General features: G+C 50.8%; 1 protein-coding gene across 1 annotated transcript in view; it reads left to right on the top strand.

Moving 5' to 3' along the window:
- The window catches only part of TMEM128 (transmembrane protein 128), a 226,321-nt gene extending 207,461 nt beyond the window's left edge, over positions 1-18,860 (top strand). Inside the window, exons 2-6 of the mRNA XM_004579356.3 lie at positions 9,540-9,642; positions 10,970-11,111; positions 14,707-14,862; positions 17,482-17,590; positions 18,675-18,860. Of these exons, the coding sequence (XP_004579413.1) occupies positions 9,540-9,642; positions 10,970-11,111; positions 14,707-14,862; positions 17,482-17,581 (501 nt within the window). The 3' untranslated portion in view covers positions 17,582-17,590; positions 18,675-18,860. The remainder of the gene's footprint in view (positions 1-9,539; positions 9,643-10,969; positions 11,112-14,706; positions 14,863-17,481; positions 17,591-18,674) is intronic.
- Positions 18,861-23,411: the final 4,551 nt, after the last annotated feature.

Here is a 23,411-nt window from a genome sequence, read left to right as displayed (position 1 = left end):
AACTTGGGGAGGCCAGAGCTTGTCTAGTGTGGGGCGGTGTTGACAGTTGAGGTGCAGAGGAGTTTTTCACCTGCAGGGCTGTGGCTGCCTTCGAGAGGCTCTCCCATCTGCTTTTCCTCACACGGTCACAGCTTGAGCTCACCAGGTCCCATTGACATGGACTCTGAGCCTGTAGTGACCTGTTTCTCAAAATGGATTTCTAGGAATGAAAAGAAGTTATCTTGGGTATAGCCTGCTGTCATTTAGGAACTACTTTAGCAGAATAAGGAAAGCTCTGATGAGTCACTAGCTTGGCCCAGCATCTTCCCAGAAGTGACAGCTGCTGAAAGCTTGCCTGGAGTTTTTTGTTTTTAAAGGTTTATTTATTTATATTTGAAAGGCCAATTTACAGAGAGAAAAACAAAGGTCTTCCATCGGCAGGTTCATACCTCGAATGGCCATAGCAAATGGCCCAGCTGATGTGATCCAAAACCAGGAGCCAGGAGCTTCTTGCAGGTTTCCCACATGGGTGCCCTGGACCTGGGCGAACCCTCGCTACTTTTTCAGAGCACACGCAGGGAGCTGGATCATAGTGGAATAGCCAGGACACAAACCGGTGCCCATTTGGGGATGCGGTTCTTAAGTCCCATCCTGTTGGCGCTCTTCTCAGAGATGAGCCTGCAGACGTGGCTGCAGTATGAGTAGTGTAGCACAGCACTCATCACAATTCTGTCCCCAGCTGGAGGCAGCTGCCTGGGCAGTGCTGCCCTGCTGGGAGAAAAGCAGCCAATAGTTGGTGAGCATTCTGGGCCTAAAGAATGCTAAATTTGTGTTAACTATACTGGTGTTCTAGTATACTTGCTGCTACTGCTTTTTTTTTTTTTTTTTTTTTTTTTTAAGATAAGTGGGGAAAATGGGAAATGCTAGGCTGGGACTGGTATGGGTTTGGATCTCAGGCCTGGATGATGTGGGCAGCAGGGTCTGTGACCACCAAGTCCAGCATCACGTTCCCTGTGATCAGTGCCCTCATCTCTCAGAATGCAGAGCCTGATCAGCAAGGAATTGCTCAGGGGATCATAACTGGAATAAGAGGCTTATGCGATGGCCTTGGGCCAGCACTTTACGGCTTAATATTCTACGTGTTCCATGTGGAGCTCACCGATTTGGGTGTGGAATTGAATTCTGACAGTGTCACCCTGCAGGGAGCTGTCATCCCAGGCCCACCATTTTTGGGGGAGCATGTATAGTTCTTACATCTAGTTGCCTTATTCATCCCTGAATGCAGCAAAGCTGGTGGCACTCAAAAGCATAGCAGCAGCATTGACAGCCTGGCCAGCTCCCCTGAAAGGGGCACTGGGGAGGACATTGAGCTGCTGTTGCAGACAGCAGCATCTGGAAGCTCTCCTCTTTTGAGGAGCCTGGCAGTCAGTGTACTGAGTTGTGACCTCGGCAGGAATTCCCGCCTTGGAGAGCCACGGAGGGAGCTGCACTTGGAGGCTGTGTGGTGCAGGAGGGGAGATGGTAAGTGATTATTTACTACCTACTTGGCATGTGAGTCAATGGTCTCCGTATTCTGGCCACTTGGTCCATGACACAAAACTGGACTTGAAGTTGAATTTGAGCTTTGTATCCTACCAGCCAAGGGTGGGTCATTTCACTCCTCCAAGCCTCAGGGGTTCATGTCTCCGAGTCTAGAGATTTATGTTGAGGAACTAGCTTTCTAGAGTCTATAGAAGGGAATGAAAATACTGTACACAAAGTGCCTGGCACATAATCACATACATCACAGTGTCTACCACTGACTGGGCTGCTGGCCTGTGAGAGCCACTGGCACCTCCTTTCTTCCTGCATGAAGCTCCCCAAATGGCTAGTGAAGAATGGGGACCATGGACATCACCACAGCCAGCCCCCACTCCCACTGTGGTGCATTTTCCTAGACTAAGGCAGCCATACAACTGCCGAACAATTCCACATATAGTGGCTTCATGTGAACTGTGTGTTGCAGTACAACTTACATTGTGAGCTATATGAGCCTAAATGTGCTGCCCAAGAAGTTTTCTTCAGTGCTCAGCCCTGTGCCACTGACCTAGCCTAGCCTGAGTCTGCGTGGATTAGCTTTGCCTGGCTTTGAACTTGATGTAAACAGGCTCAAATTGCAAGGTATCCTTGTATGTCTGGCTTTTCTGAGAGGGCTGGCCACGTTGCTTAGTAGCTGTGTATGCCCTTCCTTGCTGTAAAGTAGTTCTTCACTCTGCAATGAAGTGTTTGGCTGAGTTTCCAAGGAGATGGGCGTTGCCCACACCCCTCCCTGGTGCACACATGTCACAGGGTGCACTTCAGCCATCATAGATTTGGCCACCCCATTCCCAGAGTATATTGCCAACCCTAGTATTTAGGTATTTGAGTTTTTCTACCTAAAAATGCATTGCTCCAATTTTCTTCTCTGTCTGTATGGCCTCCGATGGCTGTTATTCAGTGCTGCCAAGGCCAGTCAGTGTGTGTGTGTGTCGGGGCATGGTTATAGATAGAGAAAAGGCTCTCTGGTTTCCTCTACAGCAGGGAGAGGTCCCCGCCTGCAGGATTCACCTGCTCACATCCTCCACCCCACCCTCATCGTGTCTGTTGTTGGGGTGGGGCCGTCTCTCTGCTTGTCTTAACTAGGAGACAGCAAGGATGTCTGAGAACACAGCCTCCAGCTGGTGAAAAGACAGGTGTCTTTGTGTTCCTTGGAGTGCAATTTTGACCTTGCTTTGGTTATCATGGGATCCGGGATGGCTTTCATTCATTTCCTGTGATGCAAGGGATTAAACTGTCCCTGGGGTGGCTTACTTTGTAATTACAGAGTAAATACATATGTTTAGAGGGCAGACATCGCTGAGGAGGTCAGGTATTGTTGGGCCACAGAGCGTGTATTGTGAGCTTGCAGAAATACTACCTTGGCTGCGCCCACTCTTCCCAGTGACCGCAGGCTGACTTCTGGGGGGGCCCAGAGGCCAACCATATATTAGATTTCTCCAGTGCAGATTAAAGGGAGGTAAAGATTCAGTCCCACAGTTTTGGGGGTTGGGTTAGCATCCAGCTAGACTCAGGATACTAAGGGTAATGTCATATGCAACAGAGACACATTACACAGCTAAGCTCTCTTGTAAGTTCCAGAAATAAACTTGTTAAGCTCCTTGCTGCTGCAAACTTCTAGTTAGATGCTTTGGGTGCTGTCAGGAACTCATACGGCGCTCCATGATCTGTCACTGCAGCTCATCCCCCCTTTCAGGATGTCTGTCTGGCACTGCCAGTCTTGAAGGGTTGGCGTTTTCTGCTCCTTGTTTTTTTTTTCTTTTATAATAAATTCATTTTATTTTTGATGATGTTTACATAGTTGAGGGGGGTGCATGCCCATGTGGACCACTGATTTGGGTGGGGAGGGTTGGAGAATGGAGGAAAGTGGATGAGGCAACTGCTTCCAATTTATTCCTCTATCTGGGCAAAGTGGGGAGAGAAGGGCAGAGGGCTGCTCCCAGCAGCTCAACTGCATCAGTGCCTGGGAATGGGGTACATCTACCTGATATCCCAGGGTTCCCAGTGCGCAGCATGTTCTGAGGTACTATTTAAGTAGTTTTGATAGTTCTGAGATGCTGTTGGTTTCATTGCTCTAAAGAGGGTTGAGGAAATCCAAGATCCACTGGCTGACATAGTCTACTTTAGAGTCTCAATTCACCCAGATACTCGCTGTCAGCTTGTCCAGGAGAGCTGTCCAATTTGTTCTGCTCCTCATAGTGCTAGACATCCTCTGCAGGCCTCAATGCCCCACATGAGCATCTGGGCATGCCATCCAATGCGCAGGTCTCAGTAACCATGGAGACCCAGTTATGACACATGCACTCTCCTGTCAGATCTCAGATCCTGTGATTTTTCCTTGTGGTTGGAGTTCTGAGTCCAGTAATCTACTTGGGGGTCCCCCAAAGAAATCTTACCAGAGGTGACCCCAACCAACCCCTGTGTGCTAGCCAGTATGGGGTTTTGCTCAGTCCACCACCCACATCAGCCTACACAACACACTGGTTGTTGTAGCCACTGATCAGTTCTGTCCCCAGTCCCATCTCATACACAAACCAACGGATGCTGTGGTACAGCCTAACCCTGCCCACTACTACTCACCCTTCATGCACACCAACAGGAACTGCAGCCTATTCAGAGCGACTCCCCTAAATCATCACCTCGTCTGCCCCCAGCTTTGGTTGGTGTGAATGCCTGTTTGTGCAGCAGACTGGTCCAATTGGTCCCACATCCCATTTAGTTCTTGTATGCATCAGTGGGTGCTGCAGCCTAGCTCAACCCAACTGATCCCACTATCCAGACCACACTTATGCCGGCAGGTGCTACCACCTATCTAGCCAGGCCTGCTCCCAGCCCAGGTTCCCATTCTCACCAGTGGGAGCTGCAGCTCATCAGAGGGGTGCCCACAATTTCCTTACTGGCCCTACTCCCAGTCCTGGATCTTGCACTTTCCAGGTGGTTTACGGTCTAGCCAAACAGGATTTGTCCCCCGTCCTAGCACCTGCCCACTGATACTGCAGCAAAGCCCAACTAGCCCACATTTCTTCTGGTTCATGCACGTACCAGTGGATACTGGTCATTTAGCCCAGCCTGGCTTTGCCCCTAACGCAGCTCACATGAAGGCAAATGGGTATTATAGCCCTGCCAAGCCTAGTCCGCCCCCAGTTCCAGTTCATGTTGGCAGGTGCTGCAACCTAGCCCAGCCCAGCCAGCCCCTAGCCCAGCCCTAACGTGAACTGGCTGGTGCTGTGGCCCAACCAAGCCTGTTCTGCATCCTGTCCTGATTCTCACATCTGCCAGTGTGTGCTATGAGTGGCCCAGCCTGGCCCACCCCAGACCGGACCCACCCATATGCCGACAGATGCTTGTACCTGGTCTGGCCTGGTCTGGGCAGCTCCCAGCTTTGTTTCTTGTGTTCACTGCAAGGACTGCATCCCAGCACAGGAGTTCCCCAAAAGCTCCTTTACTAAGCCACCTCCCAGTCACAGATCACGTGCACACTGGCGGATGTTTGGCCCAGCCTGAATGGACCCACTTCCTGTCCTGGCAGGTACAGTGGCCTTGCCTGACCAGCACACACCCATCCTGGCTCTTACTGTTGGGTGCTACAGCCCAGCTATGTCTGGTTCATCCCCAGACCCAGCTTTTACATGGTTCAGCAGGTACAGAGATCTAGCCCAGCCTCTCCTACACCCACTGATTCTTGTAAGCACCAGCAGGTGCTGAAGCCTAGCTCAGCCTGGCACTCCCCAGACTCAGCCCACATCCATACCAAGGGATGCTGCAGCCATGTCCAGCCCAGTTTGCTGCCCCCATTCCAGCTCTTGTACTCAGCAATGGGGCCCAGCAGGGGTGTCCCCTTACCTTCCTGACAGGCTCACTCCCAGTTCCAGATCTTGCATGTGCCAGTGGTGACGCTGACCCAACCTGGTATAACCCATCATCCAGCTTGGCATTTGCCTTCGGATGCTGCAGCCTGGCCGGCCTGGCCCACCTCCAGTCCCAACTTTCACTGGTGGATGCTGCATCCTAGCCCTGTCCAGCCTGCTCCCATCCTTGCTTTCATGCAAACTGGTAGGTATGATAGTCTAGCCTAGCTTGGCCTGGCCCTGCCGAGTCTGCCTCTTACAGCCAATCCACACACCTGCCAACAAGTGAAGTAGTCTTGCTCAGGCTGACCAACACCAAGCCCCGACTCATGTGCTTACCAGTGGGAATGATGGCAGATCCCCAAGCCTGTCCCCTGGAGGTACACCATGCCAGCCCATCTAGGGCCCACTCACACTTGCTTGTGCATCCCCAGACCCTGTCTTCTGGCACATTAGTACAGTTAACACAAATTTGGCAATAACCAGGCCCAGGATGCCCACCAGCTATTAGCTGCTTTTCTCCCAGCAGTGTAACACTTGCCTGGGTACAATGCAGCCTAGGCAGTTACCTACCGCTGGGGGTGTTTTCTGCCCCTTGTTTAACTCGAGGGTCAGCAGGTATCCTCAGAAGTGTGGGTTGGGATTGAGGGGGATCCTCAAAGAGTTCCTTTGACCGCCGTGTGTGGGGAATCACTCTGATGGCAACCTATGATGCGTGGTTGGCAGGCAGGTGTACGTCTGTATGTTTGTGTGATTTTCAGTACATTCTGAGGAGCAGGCATCCGATGCTTTAAGACAAATGACAGGCAAATTCTTACAGGCTTCAGTGCAATCTCCAGCTTGTAACTATTGATTGCATTTCGAAACTGTTGTTGGCATTCTTTAGGCACGCGAGGCAGGGACAGAGGAGAGATTTTTTTCAGACCTATCAATCCTGCTCACCAGGTGGGGATTTTCTGGTGCTGCTCAGGATTTTGAGGACCTAACTTGGTTTCACAGAAGGGAAACAAATGCTGTGATTAGGAATGTCTGCTCTTGGCATGGGGAGGGCAGATGGGGCAAACAGCATGCCACACAGTCAGGCCTTTCTCTCTAGGGTCTGCACCTGTAGGTTCAACCAACCATAAACATCCAGGGAAAAAATTGTAACTGTAGTGAATATATACAGATAATTTTTTTGGTCATCAATGTTTAAATGATACAGTGTAACAATGAGCTATTTAGCATTTACATTGTGCTAGATCCTATGGAGTAATGTAGAGACAGTTTAAAGTATGCAGGAGGAAGCGTCTAGGCTATATGCAAAGATGCCGTTGTCTATGAGGGACTTAGGCATCCAGTATCCTTTTGGTGGGTGGGGTTGGGAGGTGCAGGATCCAGGAGCCAATGTTCCTCAGATACCAAAGGATGACTGTATTCATGCATGAGCTTTTTGTCACTATAGTTAAAATACTTGGGTGGTACCAAGAAGCTAGGGGTTCAATCTGGCTAATGGTTTTGGGAACTTGCAGGCCCACATCAGGCAGCCCCACTGGTTCAGGCCTCTGGTAAGGCTAGAGGATGGCTGATGGAAGAGCACACAGTGAGTAGCATTCAGAGAAACTCAGGGAGCATGCTCTTCCTTCTCTCCCAAGCCACAGGGACCCTCACAGAGGCTCCGCCCTGTCAGCCTCATCCAGTCTCCCCAGATGCCATAATCCAATCAAGCCCTGCGCACACTGATCCCAGCACTGACAATACCCAAGCAGCAGAGCAGCTCTCCCCAGAAACCTCCAACGGGGCCCCAGGGACAGAGTTCTTACCTGGGTCACAGTCAGCCTCCTGAGACCAAGCAGGACCACTGCAGGACTAACAGAGGGTTTTCCCAGAGGGAGAGATGCTGGACAGGTGTGTGTACATGCGGAAGGAAGACCAGTTAGCTGGGAGCAAGGACCAGAGCGAGAATGAATGACACTTCCTGCTCCCTGTCCAGTATTTCAGAGGCTCTGGGAGGCTACTGAGACATGGGTTTTGCCCTAAAACAACTGATAAAAGCACAGGCAAAGGAGTACTGCACTGACGCTTGCTAATCCCTGGAAGAGAAACATGGCCCAAGCGCTAGGAAACACTCACCAAAAGGTGAGCACGTGCTGGCTCCTGAAGGCCTGTGAACCTAATTATGGGGTCCTGATCGGCAGATGCCACATCCTTGATGCCTGCCATTGGCCAGCAATCAGCTGAGCCCTTTGTGTACATGTCTGCACTGCTGTACCCGCATCTCACAGCTGATGAAGCCGATGGTAAGGAAAATGAATTAACTCACTTGAGGAGCCATGGATGGGGTGGAGCTAGATCCAGGAGTCTGCAAACACCTTGGACATGACCATGTGGCTAACAGGAGGGAAACCACAGTCCAGGTCAGATTAACTTTTCTCCCAACAAGTAATCTACACTGAAAATGTCTTCATTGGTAGAAATCTGATATCTATAATTAAGGTGCCACAGTACGCACATTGAAGAAGCTACTGAATGGGCCCCAACAAAGAAGATGTGGTCATTAAATACTGGATTTACTCCAACCTGTTTTAAGTAGCCTGCATACGGTGTGCAAGCAATGCCATTTAAAACATTGTGTGTGGGGGGGTAGGGTTGGGACGCTGGAAGGGTTTCAGATCCAAATACAAAGGCACCAAGCCACCACAGCGGGAACTCGATCTGACCTGAATATACCATGCATGGAAACCCTGGACTGGCTGTGAGGCTCTCGGGGATATGCGGTTACAAGGGAGACCCAACACTGACCTTTCTGCTAGGAGAAAATCAACAGAAGACTGTTTGATGGGACGAATTCACTTCCTGTTAACAAGGCTTCTAACCCTTTACAAGAAAACGGAGAAAGAAGGGCCAAGACCTCAGCTGGCTTTGAACAGATGAATGTCAGTTCTTTAGCAGTCTCCAAAGAAAAAGAAAAGAAACAGGACCAGGGGAAAGGAGGGATTGTTGAAAAAGGCCATACGATCTGCCTCGCTGTTAAGCGCTAGGCTGCAAAGGGTACAGAAAGCAATGGCAGACACGGACATGCAGGGAGTGGACATCCTGCTTGGATATTCCTTCCTACCGTCCCTTTACAAATGACCTCCACATACACAAGATATTGGAGAGCTGTCTGCTAGCCAATCCACATTTCACTTTGTGTACTATCTGTCCATCCAGGGACTCCATCTACCTCAAAACACTCCCCTCGCTCTGTCTCACACACACATTGGTGGCGGAAAGAAGTTCGCTGGGTGCCTCCGTAACCCCTTGTATCCTACTGCGGTGGCTCCTCCACCAGCCCAGCCCCGTGGCTGCTCACATGGGGTCGCCAGGGTGAGGAAGCTCTCCTGGGCACGGGTAAACACTCCCTGCACTAGCCTGCGGTCATCTTGGTAGCAGTGGCTCAGGTCCAAGTCCTTGTGTGATCCCTCTCCATCCTCCCGCCTGCCCTCCCTAGCGTGCAGCAGGTGCTCCAGGTGCTCCGGGACGCGTTGGCCAGGCATTGGAACGAATTTCAGTGTGAGTACCCTAGTATTTAATGGCCATATCTTCTTTGTTGGGGGTATATTCAGTAAATTCTTCAGTGTGAGTACTGTGGCACCTTAACTACGGATATACATCACTTTTCCACTAATTTATCGTTTGAGAAAAACCGACAGGCATACACCGCCCCCCCCCCCCCCCCGCGCGCGGCAGGCCCTACAGCAAGTGCCTTTCCCCGCCCCAAAAGTGGTCAGAGGCCACCCCCTTGCTCCTGGGGCTGCCTTCGACCGTTTCAAGGCTAGCTGAACGACTTCTGAGAGAAGCGGGAGCGGGCGACGAGCCGGGGTTGCCCTTCACGCCGTGCGGGAGGCGCGAGCTTTGACCACGGGCTGCCCGGGTGGACGCCGCGACCGGGAGACACGTCCCAGGACAACGGGCATCTCGGTCCCCGCGAGTTCCCGTAGGTTGGAGCGCTCTAAGGCTCAGGGAAGACCAGTAGCCTCCCAAAGTCCACCTCAGCGCCCACAACGGCTCACGCTCTCCTCATTTGCGAAGCCCGCCCCCGCCCGGACCCGGAAGTGCTGTGAGGACGTCACTTCCGTCGCGTTGCCGGGCAGCCCCAAGATGGACCCCCAGAGGGCCCAGAGGGCCCAGAGGGCCAGGGACGAACTGCGGCGGCGGCGTAGCCTGCTGCCCTTGAACCCCGCGGTCCCGCTGAGCGGCGAGGGCGACGCCAAGCCGGGTGAGGCGCTGTCCCCGGGCGCTGCAGGGTTCCCGGCGGCGAGGCTGCCGGTCCCTCACGTCTGCAGGAGTTTTCGGGAGAGTTATTCTAGTGCTATTAAAAATGTCTTTTTTCCCCCCTCTTAAATTAAATTGACCGCTTCTAAGGGAAGGCTTTCGCCAAAGCCTTGGGTCACCTCGAAGAGATGCTGGTGCCGAGTGTTTTAGCCCCAGCATTTCTTTTCATGGCTGACGGCTGGAAATATCTAATTTCCTGTCGACAGTGAGGTTAAAGGTTCGTGTCTACACCTGCTAAGCGGGAAGACGTGCAGGACCCGGTGATGTAGATGTGCCGGCAGCCTGGGGTCACCAGCAGGTGCATAGAGTGTGAAGGACCTCACCAGGTGGAGATTTCGGCAGATTTCGTTTCGACCCTTTTCTGCTGTGTGTTGTAAACCGGGTCTCCCCGCTCCCGAGCACAGCGCCCAGGATCTGGGGGGTGAACGTGCTGTCCAGGGATCCGCATGGTCAGCCAAAGGCTCAGACCCTTGGTGTGCACCGTGGCTCCCGGTTGGGTCACCCGGGGAACTTGCGGCTAGTCCTGTTTGGCCCAGCCCCAGGAGAGCAGCCTCTTCTTGCTGTCCCGTTCCGGTTTCTGAGACGCCTCAGGAGGCTGTGTGTGTTTGAGGTGAGACGTGCAGGCAGTTTCCTGTCCTGATACTTGTCTTCGCTGGTTTTGCTAACCAGACTTGTTGCTTTCCTAGAGGAAACGTGAAACTGACTTTTAAATTTCCTGCATTATTCAGTAGCTTTGCTCAAGTTTCCCCAAGATTGTGAAAATATAGACATTATCTATGTTGGAGATACTTCTTTTTTAAAAAGATGTATTTATATTTTTATTGCAAAGTCAGATATGTACAGAGAGGAGGAGAGACAGAGAGGAAGATCCCTCTGTCGGATGATTCACTCCCCAAGAGACTACAACAGGAGGAGCTGAGCCGATCCAAAACCAGGAGCCAGGAGCTAGGAGCAATTCTGAGTCTCCCACGTGGGTGCAGGGAGCTGGATGGGAAGCAGGGCTTCCAGGATTAGAACCAACACAATGGGACCCCAGCATATTCAAGGCGAGGACTTTAGCCACTAGGCCGGGCCTGCTGGGCCTTGGAGATGCTTTAAAGTGGGCACTTGTTACTTTTTTCTGCATAAATAAGCCCATTGTAATGGTTTAAAAGAGGGATTGGGTGCTGTCAAAGAGTTCTGAGAAAGTGCGGGGAAGTTATTATCTTGAACTGAGTCTGCTCTCGCCTGGAAGTTCTGATGCCTTCGCTCCGAATCTCCCACATTTGCAGGATTTGTCACTGTGCCCGAGAGAAAGGAGAAGCCTCTCCCGAGATTCAACATCCACTGTGGATTCTGGATCCTGGCTTCCATTGGGGTCACCTACTATGCTGATTTCTTCAAGACCCTCAAAGAAAACTTGTACACCAGTAGGTAAGTGAACTCTCAGCCCAATGTGAACTCCTTTGCCCAGCGGGTTCTTCACCTGCTTGGACCTGCTCTGTGCCAAGGCATTGTGCTGGAGGTGCCGGGGGTACCCGATGAGCAAGAGCATGACTGAAGGGCACGAGTTGTCCATTACACGCCAAGCAGCTTACCTAATTGTGCAAGGTGTCTTGTTAATAGTAAGGTAGTGAATACTTGACATTGACTAAGAGAGGGTGTGCACGCATCCTGAGCAACACACACACAGTGCTGACTGGGAAGTGATGGCCGTATGCATGCACATGTTAAGTCCTCACATTGCACACCGCGCGCAGGTTCAGTTTTGTCAGTGGCTCTTCAAAGCTGGATAAAACAAGACGAAGAATTGGGCATGTGCTTGGGGTGGGCACAGACAGTGGGTGAGAGTGGAAATCAGTGTGTCTCCTCAGCACTGATGACAAATGGAGAAAGACTGATTGTTGGTCTCTGGTGACAGTCCAGGTCAGCTGGGAAGGGCTGAGAGCTGGGGGCTGAGGACACTGGGAGGGGCTGGGGGCTGGCTGTTGAGGACAGCTGGGAGGGGCTGGGGGCTGGGGGCTGAGGACACTGGGAGGGGTTGGGGGCTGGCTGTTGAGGACAGCTGGGAGGGGCTGGGGGCTGAGGACAGCTGGGAGGGGCTGGGGGCTGAGGACAGCTGGGAGGGGCTGGCTGTTGAGGACAGCTGGGAGGGGCTGGGGGCTGGCTGTTGAGGATAGCTGGAAGGGGCTGGGGGCTGAGGACACTGGGAGGGGCTGGGGGCTGGCTGTTGAGGACAGCTGGGAGGGGCTGGGAGCTGAGGACAGTGGAAGGGGCTGGGGCTGAGGACACTGGGAGGGGCTGGGAGCTGAGGACAGCTGGGAGGGGCTGGGGGCTGACTGCTGGGGACAGCTCCCAGGGTTTCTGAGAGCAGCCAGAGCTGGCTACTTCAGCAGGGTGCGGCTGAATGGGAGTGGATGGAAGAGATTGGAATCCCTGGGGTGGGCCTGGGGTCAGCAGTGCCTGGTTAGACTGAGGACCCAGAGCTCTTTATAGCAATCTTGGGGGCTGAGTGGAGAAGGAATCTTGGGGGCTGAGTGGAGAAGGATTTGGTGAATTGTATCCTGAGCCCCCTCACTGTGCCCTGGAATCTGTTTAGGTCTCATATCCTGAGACAAAGGAGAGCTGTTGGGGAGCGGCTGAGCTGGCTTCTGGAGGGCTGGTTTGTTTAGGGTCACAGTGTGGGCGTGGCTGTGGGTGCTGGAGATGAGTGGACCCTCCAGTTGCTGGTTCTAGCCCGCAGTAGACAGGATCTGGTGCCATGGGCACTGGAAGCATATGCCCAGAACATAGTCAAACAATGGGGGTTAGGCCATTGTGAATTGTAGGAGTCATGGGATGATTTTTCTGTGTCCTTGTGTTAGATATTCTTCATGTTCATTTTATTCGAAAGGTAGAGAGATGGATCATCCATCTGCTGCTTCATCCCTCTAGTGCCTGCAGTGGTTGGAGCTGGGAGAAGCTGAGGCCGGGTCACTGGATAGCAATTCTGATCTCCTAGTGGGGGTGGAGACCCAGCCAGCCGCTGGGCCATTGCCCACTGCCCACTGGGCTGGACGTTAGAGCCAGGACTATATTACACACACTCGTGATCTGGGCTGTGGGTATTCCTGCCACCGTCCTGACTGTCCACACCAGGATTAGGTATCCTGAGTAATTTTTTTTTAAGATTTATTTATTTTTATTACAAAGTCAGATATACAGAGAAAAGGAGAGATAGAGAGGAAGATCTTCCGTCCAATGATTCACTCCCCAAGTGAGCGCAACGATGGTGCTATGCCGATCCGGAGCCAGGAACTTCCTGCAGGTCTCCCATATGGGTGCAGGATCTCAAAGCATTGGGCCATCCTGGACTGCTTTCCCAGGCCACAGCAGGGAGCTGGGTGGGAAGTGGAGCTGCCGGGATTAGAACTGGCACCCATTGGGATCCCAGCGCGTTCAAGGCAAGGACTTTAGCCGCTAGGCCAGGGCGCCAGGCCCTTACTTCCAACAGTTGGGATGCAGAGTGATCACACCTCTCATGTTTGCAGAGCACCCAGGACCGTGTTCTGTGTTGGGTAGAGCCAGGTTGCGGACACAATGGGGGCTAGGGCTGTGTGTTACGCTGCTGTTGTCAGACACTGTGCTGTGTTTTTTTTTTTTTTAAAGATTTATTTTTTATCAGAAAGTCAGGTGTACAGAGAGAAGGAGACACAGAGAGGAAGATCTTCCATCCATTGATTCACTCCCCAAGTGGCCGCAACTTGCCGGAGCTGCACCAATCTGAACCCAGGAGCTTCTTCTGGGTCTTCCACATGGGTACAAGGTCCCAAGACTTTGGGCTGTCCTTGACTGCCTTCCCAGGCCACAGGCAGGGAGCAGGATGGGAAGTGGGGCTGCCCGGATTAGAACCGGCACCCATATGGGATCCCAGGGCGTTCAAGGTGAGGACTTTAGCTGCTAGGCCATCACGCCGGGCCCACGGCCTGTGCTTTTGGTTTGGGCAGTTGAAGGATGCTCTGTTGGGAATGCACACTTGTACAGAAAAGCCTTTGAAGAATCTCAAGAAGAATGTGAGATAGTTTTCTTATAGATAACTTTAGTGGAATGCTAACGATGGCTGTTGAGGTAGCACTTCCCAGAGTTCTCAGGGCTGCCCTGGGAGTTATGCACCATCGGCAGTGTTGAAGCACATGGCTTAAGTGATCTGCTCAGACTCTCAGGGTGGCTTTGGGGTGGAACTTAAATCTAGACAGGCTGATTTCAGAGGCGGAGCTCTTAACTGCCCCACCAGACCTCCTCAAGACCTGTCATTCCCGGCACTGCCTCACTGGGAAAGACCATGGTGGAATCTAGAACCCTGCCATTGTTGGAACCCCACTGAGCATCCAGGCAACTCAGCTGCTGTGCCAGCAGCCCGCCCTCTGTCTCCTGCAGGATCTCCCTAGAGTGGGGGTGATGGGGGAATGTCTACCTCTCTTCTGACTGGATGGGGTTGGAATTAGTGGCTGCCAGGGTTGCCTCCCACACTGAGACAGGGTCTGGGTGGAATTGGAAGGTGGCAGGAAATAGCCCCTAAAGCAGAGGGTTTTGCTTAGAAGTCTCTAGCGAGTGTTTGGATGAATTGCCTTCGGAGTCCTCCTTCAGCGTTCTGAGGCACTGCTTAACCAAGGGAGTCCCTGTTGAGAATCTTCAAGCTTGATCTCACACTCAGAACTTCAAAAGCAGCCAGGAAGCTGCTGGCTCTCATGTGTTTTCAAAGCCAACATGTTGCTCTCATCAGAGTTCCTACGTGGTGTTAGTTCAGGGTGGTGTAAGTGTGCGCTCAAGGTCAGGGCATTTTAATCATGTCATGAATCTTGTCTTTTCTCACCCCATCTCTCAGATTGTGATTTTATGAACGCTGAGGCTGAGGCCTGCCAAGTCTCTCTGCGGCCTTCTCCAGCTGGTATTCTTGGAGCGTTCTAGGCTACTAGTGCTGTTTTATAAGAAGCCTGCTGATTGGCTGAGTGCTTTGTCCACCCTGTGTGTATTGTTTCTGTCCATGCAGTTGGTTTCTGTCTGGTGGTGCCTTGCTGCTGGTCAGTTTTTCGATTGCATTTTACTGCATAGTTTATCTGGAGTGGTACCGTGGCATTGAATATGACATGAAGTACCCAGCGCTGGTTCCTGTTACAACTGCCTCTTTCATCGCAGCAGGAATCTGGTAAGTTAACTCTGAAGTGACTAACAGGAATGGAAAATAAGGACTTTAAAAAAAACATGAAATAATTGTGTACATGATCAAAAGGTGTAACACAGGAGTCACTTCTTCCCCGTCTCCTCTGCTTGTGCATGTACCAAGTTGCATGTACGCACCGATGGCAACATTTTATACAGGGGCCACATCTGGATGCGCAAATGTTTTTGATTGTTTTGTGCAATGCAGAAAAGTTGGCAAAGCTGAAATGTACAACTGATTGAATGATCCCCAAGTGAACATTGGTGTAAACCACCCCTAAGTGGAGAGCTGAGGGAGCCCTGTGCCCCCTGTGCCCTCCCTGTCCTTGCGGCCTCCTTCCTGCCCATGGTATACTGCTCGGGCATTTGTGGTTAGCACTTTGTCTTATTCTTTTTTTTTTTAAACGGATTTGTTTACTTTTATTTGAAAGGCAGTTTTATAGAGAGAAGAAGAGACAGAGAGAGAGAGAGAGAGAGAGAGAAATCTTCCATCCACTGGTTCATTCCTTAAATGGCTGCAATAACTGGAGCTGAGCTGAGCCAATCTGAAACCAGGATCTGGGAACTTCTTCTGGGTCTCCCACGTGGATACAGGAACCCAAGAACTTGGGCCATCCTTCACTGCTTTCCTAGGCTGTAAGCAGGGAGCTGGATTGTATGTGGAACAGCCAGTACTCGAACTGGGACTCATGTGGAATATCGATGCTGCAGGTGGAGGATTAGCTAGCTGCACCCCTGTGCTGCCCCTGTAACTTTATTTGAGCTTTGTAGAGGTGGGTCGTGTGCAACATTAGGTCCAGATCTAGCCAGTGTTGTACACAATTGCTTTTCAAGTGTGTCGCTGGTTGACATTCTGTCGTCTGACTGAATTCCACCTTGTCTGTCCCATTGTTGTAATATTCCAGTTGTTCTCCAGTGTGGAGTTTCGAAAGATGCTGTTCAGGGCATCTGCAGACAGGTTCCTTTCTCTTGCTGCCTGCCTGCACAGCTCTGTGGGGTGTGTCCAGGTGTGTACAGCCGTCCTCTTAGAAGCGACTAGGCATGGGGCGTACCCACCCCCCTTCCCAGTAAATGACATCGAACTCTTTTCCAAAGGGGTTGTACTTGCTTGTCCCTTTTCCGTGGACCCATGTAGCTTAGAAGTCTTTTGTAATGGTCTATGTGGATGTTTCTTATTTTTAGACAGTTGTTTAGCTTTCACAGCATGGTCACCCTGTGATCTGTTTATCCAGGTGCCTGTTTTTGGACTTAGAGTGATTTTTATTGTCAATACACAGTTGTTCTAAAAATGGTACTCAGTGTATGAAACAGGGTAAGTTGCAGAAAGCATAAAGGAAACCCATCCCATGATCTTACCAACCAGAGAAAATGCTGGTAACGTTGTCTATAGCTTGTTAGTCTTTTCTTTGTTAATATTAACAAGTTTTTATTTGGCTAAAATGATAAACCTAGGGCCAGCATTGTGGCATAGCGTGTTAGTTCCAGCTGTGATGCCAATATCCCACGTGGGCACTGCTTTGAGACCAGCTTCTCTGCTTCTTGCCCAACAGCTGCCAATGTGCTTGTGAAAGCAGTGGAGACTGATCTGAGGGCTTGGGCCCCTGCCGCCCCCCTCGGAGAACTGGATGGATATCCGGGCTCCTGGCTGTTGTGGCTGTCTGGGGAGGGAACCCACCGGAGGAAGAAAACCCATGCACGTTTCTCTGCTCTGTGTGCTTGTGGCTGACCTCTGTGGTTGAAGTTTAAGAACATTTGACATTCTGTAGTGTGGGTATCAGCCCTTTAGGATGCGGGCATGCTGATGTACTATTAAGTCTGAGATCATCTCCAGAAATCCTGATTTTTGTTTTTAGTTCAGTGGGATTATAGTTACTTAAAATCCATATTTATCAAAACATTATATGACAGAAGTAATTACCTTGTGAAAAACTTACTTAAGTGACTGTTTTACCCTGTTCACTTCAGCTGTTAGAAATTTAGTCATTAAAAGTCATTTATACTTAGAAAGTTAATTATTATTATTTTTTTTTCTTGGTGTCTTTGTCTTATTTCAGTGACAAGAATAGTGTGTTTTTTCCTCAAGGAAAATTTAATTGCAAACTACATTATTACCTTTGGAGTTGTTTTAATTACAAATTTTTATTTGTTTTCATTTTATATGAAAGACAGAGAGAGGGAGAGAGATCATGTGTCTACAGCAGCCAGGGCTGGGCCAGGCGGAATGCCATCTGGGTCTCCCATGTGGATACCAGGGCCCCGAGGACTAAGGTCGTCACCACTGCCTCGCGGGGTTGCACTGATAGGCAGCTGGGATTGGGGCAGAGCTAGGATTCGAGCCATGTGGCCTGTATGGGGAGTCCCAAGTGGGGATTTTGGACTGAAGTGTGACAGTTCCATAAGTATGTAAGGCATTTTCCAATGTTGACTAAATCAGGTATTTGAGAATTAGTGATATATGATAAGCCCCTAGCTGGGCTTCCCATATTGAATTCTTCCCAAGTTGAATTCTTCCCAAGTTGAATTCTTTAACCTAGATTCTAGAATAAACTAGATTTGTGTGCATGTCAATTAGAACATCACCTTTTTCTGGTTGCCTTTTTTTCAGCTTCAACGTTGCTTTGTGGCCCGTGTGGTCATTTTTAACACCGCTGTTGTTATTTACCCAGTTCATGGGGGTTATAATGTTTATCTCCCTCCTCGGATGACTCCGAAAGGTGAGTGCTCTGGAGTGCTAGTTCTAATGGTGAACTCACCAGAAGCGTGCCTTTCCTGGCGGTGTCCACGGGACACAGCAGGAGCAGGCCACTCATGAGGGACCATCACTCACGGTGACGCCAGAGCTGACTCAGATACAACAGACTGAGCCGCTATCCCTGGGTGGGAGTGAGCTTGGAGCAGTGGCCACCTGCAGAAGGCACACGGCTGGCCAGAGGTCACTCGAACTTGGACAAGCCCATGCGTTAGGCCCCTGCAGATCCCAGGCAGCTCCTGGCAGTGTGTCACAGAGACCGGTGAGGGTTCCTGAGGACTGGGGATGGGGGAAAGGGGCAGGGGGAAGGAATCTTTTCCTTTCCTACGTGTCCTGGCTGCCTCATAAAGCCAGATGCTGCCGGATCAGCCCTTGTCTTCCTTGTGATTGAGCGAATTCCTGCCCCCCGCCCCCCAGACTCCCCTGGCCCACGGCCTTGCACAGCGGGGCTCATTTCTCGAGCATCAGAGAACTCGTGTGTGCAGTGAGTGTGTGTGGTGTCCGTGCCGTCCATGCTTCAGGCTGTGATGCCGACGGAGCAGACCCATCCCACGTGTCCCAAACGGGAGAACTTGACAGAAGGGAAACTGAGGCCCGAGGGTACCAGGGCAAACCAAGGTTTCTGCTGGCAGCCGACATGTTCTACCTGTGGCACCATTGCCACAACAGAGAAAATGGCATAGTCTTGTTGCCAGTCTCCAGGTAATTGCTGGCACATGGGGACCGTGCTGACATGTCCAGCGTCCAGGCTCAGTGGGCACTTCACGATGTGGTGGGTCGCCACAAGTGGCAGTCCGCACCTGGCTCAGAATGTGCCCTCTGGTGGCCCTGTCTCCCAGCCCGCCCTTCTCAGCAGCTCCTCTGTGGCTTTGCAGTTTTGAGTTTGTTCACACACTGCGTTTGGGAGCTTCTGCCTCCTACTGCCCTGGCTTGGTAACTTGGAACCAAGAGCCAGCTGCTGATTTGGGCTGTTGCCCGACCGGGCCTGTCGCGGTAGAATCTATCTAAAGGGAGGCTGTTTGGGGCCATAAATGCTGGTTTTCTTGCAGCTGTGAGGATGGGCCAACTCCAGTGGCAAGGCCACACACAACATGCTGAAAGCAAGCTTTGCAGGCAAGGAGGGGAAAGCCACAGGGACTTCTGCATCTACAGAGAGGTTTTCTTGGAAGAACTGTGACTTTGTAAATGCAGTGTTGAAATCAGAATAAATGGTGTTTCATTTGAATATTCTTAAATTCAAGTGATTTATTGAATGTCTCAGAAATCATTGTTAGACACAGAGATCGCTATTGGATGGTGTTCACCTGTTGGCATCTTCAGGGAGCCTCTCTCCCCAGGCATTTAATGTACTCCCAGCATTTCAGTAAATTGTTCCCTCTTCACCTACAGGATGGCAGTTCATCTTTTGAAGGGCCCAGATGTGTGCATATATGAAGGATTTATGTCACCATGAGCCTTTCCCTTTCACTTTAGTGATTACTGTGTGTCTTGTTTTTATAAAGCCGTCCATAGGTGAGGGGATCAAAATAAAAATATGAGGAATCTTCAAAGAGTTAGTGGAAATATGTATTGTAACAAACATGATTTTGGGGCCAGCAAGATAGCTTAGTGGCTAATACTCACTTTCGTGCGCCAGAATCGTATGTGGGCACCAGTTCATGTCCTGGCAGCCCCACTTCCCATCCAGCTCCCTGCTTGTGACCTGGGAGAGCAGTTGAGGACGGCCCAAGGCCTTGGGACCCTGCACCCACGTGGGAGACCCGGAGGAGGTTCCTGGCGCCTGGCTTTGGATCTGCTGTGCTCCGACCAGTGTGGTCACTTGGGGAGTGAACCAGCAGATAAAGAACCTTTCTGTCTGTTTCTTCTTCTCTCTATCTGCTGCCAATAAAGATAAATCCTTAACCAAACTACACAATTTCGAATTTTTTTGCATGAAAATATACTTATGTTTTAATTTAATTTTTGTTCAGAATTTTTAAGTACCTCATATTCTGTTTTCTTCTCACTTGATTTATCAGGTTTTACCATTGTGTAAATAGGTGAATTTTTAGCACTTTCTAATATATGAACTGTTAATAATTTCTAAATGTATACTTTTTTTCTGTAGTGTGTAAATAAAAGCATTTTTATTGTTTTCTTGTGTGTTTTGTTCATTCCATGCTTGGAATAGCTTCCATTTGAAACTTTGAGCCCTTGGGCTAACTACAGAAATAGCCAGCTGTTGTCCTCCTCTTGCTAATGCGCAAGGAGATGCAGCAGAAGGTAGCTGTGCTGGGGGCCCTGCCAGCCGGCAGGATACCCACCCGTGGTGCCAGGCTCCTGGCTGCAGCCTGGTCCAACTTTGGCTATTGTGCATGTAACTCCTGGGCTCCCTTTCTTCCGGATGCTCCGCCTTGCAGGAAATCAGTAACTAGATACAAAATAACAGGGGCCTCTCTTCATTTCAGCATTTCCCTGAAGCCCAAGGATCTGAGCAGCAGGACACAGAGCAAGCTGAGGCTGATAGTTGCCCCAGTCCAGTGCCCTGGTCCCTTGCTGTCTGGCTCAGTCATACGCCACCACTTACTGTGAGGCCATGGGTGGTCGTGAGTCCTTTCCAGCTGTGGAATGAGAATAATCTTTGAGCTCGTACATAATAGTAACATTATAGGGCACCACTTAACGGTGCCCAGCACACAGTAGGCACTTGGTGTAGAGAAAGCAGAATCTAATATCACAGGGAATTTTGTTCACATAGGGAAGTCAGGTGTATTCAGCAAACCATCAAACTCAAATGTGTGCATATGTGGTGTAGTTTTACTTAAACAGGGAACACGACAAGCATGAGGGTGCAAACTAGGAGATCTGATTCAGTCAGCTTGGGTCCCTGTGACAACCCTTACATGTGTTACATTTGTCTAATATCCCTACCCCTGGATTTCACCTGAGCCTACCTGCCCATGCATCCACTCAGTATCTGCTTTTAAGGCTTCTTTATTTGAATGTTACATAGGAAAGGAAAGGCAGAGAGGTCTCCCATCTACTGCGTCACCAATGGCTGTCTGGACTGGCACTGTGCCAAGCCAAAGCCAGGTGCCTGAACTCTGGCTCTTCCACATGGCTGCTGGGATCCAAGAAGCTGCTCACCCCTTGGGCCGTCCTCCATTGCTTTCTCCAGGTCACAGGCAGGAAACTGGATGGGAAACAAGGCCCGCACACATATGGGATCCCAGCACAAGCAAAGTGAGAACTTTAGCTGCTAGGTTACCTCGCCAGGCCCTCCATAGGCCTTTGAGACTAGCTCCTGTGGCATTGTCTCTTCCTGTGGTCTCATGGGGGTGTGTGTATGACTAAGTACCAGCAGCTGCGGGACTTGGAAGGTGTTTCTGCCTGCCAGGATGGCACTGGCCCAATGTGGAGAGCACCAGCATCACAGCCTACCTGTTAAAAGGCCACCTACCCATTTAGCAACAGTGTCTTGGTGGGAACCAATACAAGTGGGAAGGGAAAGACAGGAACTGGGGAGGAAGGTGCTGTGAGTGGATTCAGCCACATGGAAGTCTCCCACCAAGTCGGAGCTTGTTTGGCACAGGATCTGCTATGCTCATGTGTTTTATTTATTTACTTTTAAAGATTTATTTATTTGGAAGAGTTATAGAGATATATTAAGTGGCCACAGTGGCCAGGGTTGTGCCAAACAAAAGTCAAGTGTCAAGAGCTTCATTCGGGTCTCGCATGTGAGTGGCAGGAGGACTAAGCACTTGAAACATCCTTCAGTACTTTCCTAGGCACACTAGTAGAAAACTGAATAGAAGTGGGGTTGCCAGGACACAAACTTGGTTCCCATATGGGATGCTGGCATTGTAGGTGGTGACTTAACCCAGTAAACACTGAAGGTTTGAAAGTTTTAGACATTCTTCCATCTGCGATGTAGCTCTGTGTTCCCTCCTGTTAACACTGGTGGGTTACAAATGCCTTCTTGCTAAGAGTATACTAGAAGGGACTGCTAAGCTAGGTCATAAAGACAATGCATCCCAGGCCCTGTTCTCTTGGAATGCTCACTCTCCAGCATTCCAAGAATGCTCCCCCTCACAGCCCAGGTGCCATGCTATGTTGTATGTACAGACCAGGCCATGGGACCGTGGGTCCACGCTCTGGCCTTCCGTGCCAGCTGAGCTCAGCCATTGGATTATCTTGTCTCAGGCACCAGAATGTGAGAGAAGAAACCTGTCTTTGAGAATCTCAGGTGTCTCAGCCCTTGGACTGAGTGGGACATATACAGAAGAAGTGTGTTTCTCACAGTTTTGGAGAGGGGAGCGGCATGCTCTACATAGCCGTGAGAACTTATTCCTCAGAGAGCAGTGCGCTCCGAGTTCTCCACGGAGGAAGAGGTGCGCGAGCTCCAGGGCATGGTTTACAAGGAAACTAATCCCCCACGACTGAACTGCCCCCCTAGAGGGCCCAGTGAAAGGTCACCGAGGGAGGACTGAAGACACTTTGGGGAAGGACTCATGAGATCTCTTTGTGGCAATGCTGCAGGGTTCATCTCAAAGCCCAGCCCCTTCTCACTCACGGGCTCAGGCAAGTCTGGCTTGAGCTGAGGAGCCGGGTGAGGGGGTCTAGCATGCTTGGGTCTCCGTTTACCATCCCTAGAGGTTTTCCACTAGCTAGATTCGTGCTTTTTACATGAGATTTTATTAAAAGATGTATATATGCCCTCAGAGGCAACATCTCTGCAAGCATTGTGGGATGATTAAATGGTTAATAAATGTTTGCATTTTATGACTTTATTGATTTTTTTTTTTCTGGTGAGAACATGTGTCCTTTTCACGAATTTCAGGAATAGCACAGAATTGTATGGCTAGGACATTAAGGGCACCCGTGTCACCCTGATGATTGGTGTGCCATCCCCAGAATTGGCACCGTCCCAGTGTATATTTGTTGGTGGATTTTTAACAGCCCTCACGCTGGTGCTGGACAGCAAAAAGGAACCAGAGTTCAGTCCTCAGGAAAATCATAATTGGAAAGTTAAAAAAATAGTTCTGTGATTTTGAGAAATAAGGCAACCGAATACTTAGTACAGTGAGACACCGCTGTTCTTAATGCGGACATTGAGCGTGGGAGAAGACAGACAGTCCTCACAGAGCCGCCTTGGGTTGCTGTGGGAGTCGGGACATGTCTACACCTTACAGGCAATGCGTGTAAGAAGGAAATCACAGCCAGGCGAGGGGACAGGGCACAGAAGGGAAGGTGGGTGACTATCAGCTTTACAGCCTCACCGAGGGAGGGGAGCACAACCTCCTTGCCACGTGTGCCAATCAGCTGAGCTTCAGGGCCGTGGAGATCCGAGCATCAGTGGGGAGCTGTGCAGCTGCATGACTGCTCTCTAGAGGCGGGCTCTGAGCTCCTCCTCCCATCCTGCCCCACAGCTGCTGTAAAGACTCGGTGAGCATTGCTCCTCCAAGCCCTCCCCTCCTCTCTGGGTTCCAGCTCTCAGATTCTTGCCCTCCAGTCCTCTGCCAGCGCTTACACAGTCCATGTCTTCTCAGTGTGCTCACCTCAGCTCTACCAGCATGTAATCTTACACGGCAGAATCTCCGTGCCCACAGCAGAGCCGGGAAACAACTCAGTGTGTATAGTCCCCACATTGATTCCTTCGGAGTCCAGAGCTCGCGCCTCTTTCCTGACCCAACTTTCAGCAACCAGCACTGCCCCTGGCCATTCGCTGGGCCAGGTGCAAGACCAGTCCACGGGTCCGCAATTGAGAGAGAATGAGGTCACCAGGGGATGGCTGGGCACCGTTGCCA

The sequence above is a fragment of the Ochotona princeps genome, chromosome 11 (assembly GCF_030435755.1).
Source record: "Ochotona princeps isolate mOchPri1 chromosome 11, mOchPri1.hap1, whole genome shotgun sequence".
In the NCBI taxonomy this organism is placed as follows: domain Eukaryota; kingdom Metazoa; phylum Chordata; class Mammalia; order Lagomorpha; family Ochotonidae; genus Ochotona; species Ochotona princeps.
The sequence above is the reverse complement of the archived record's forward strand: the minus strand, read 5'-3'. Positions and strand labels throughout refer to the sequence as shown.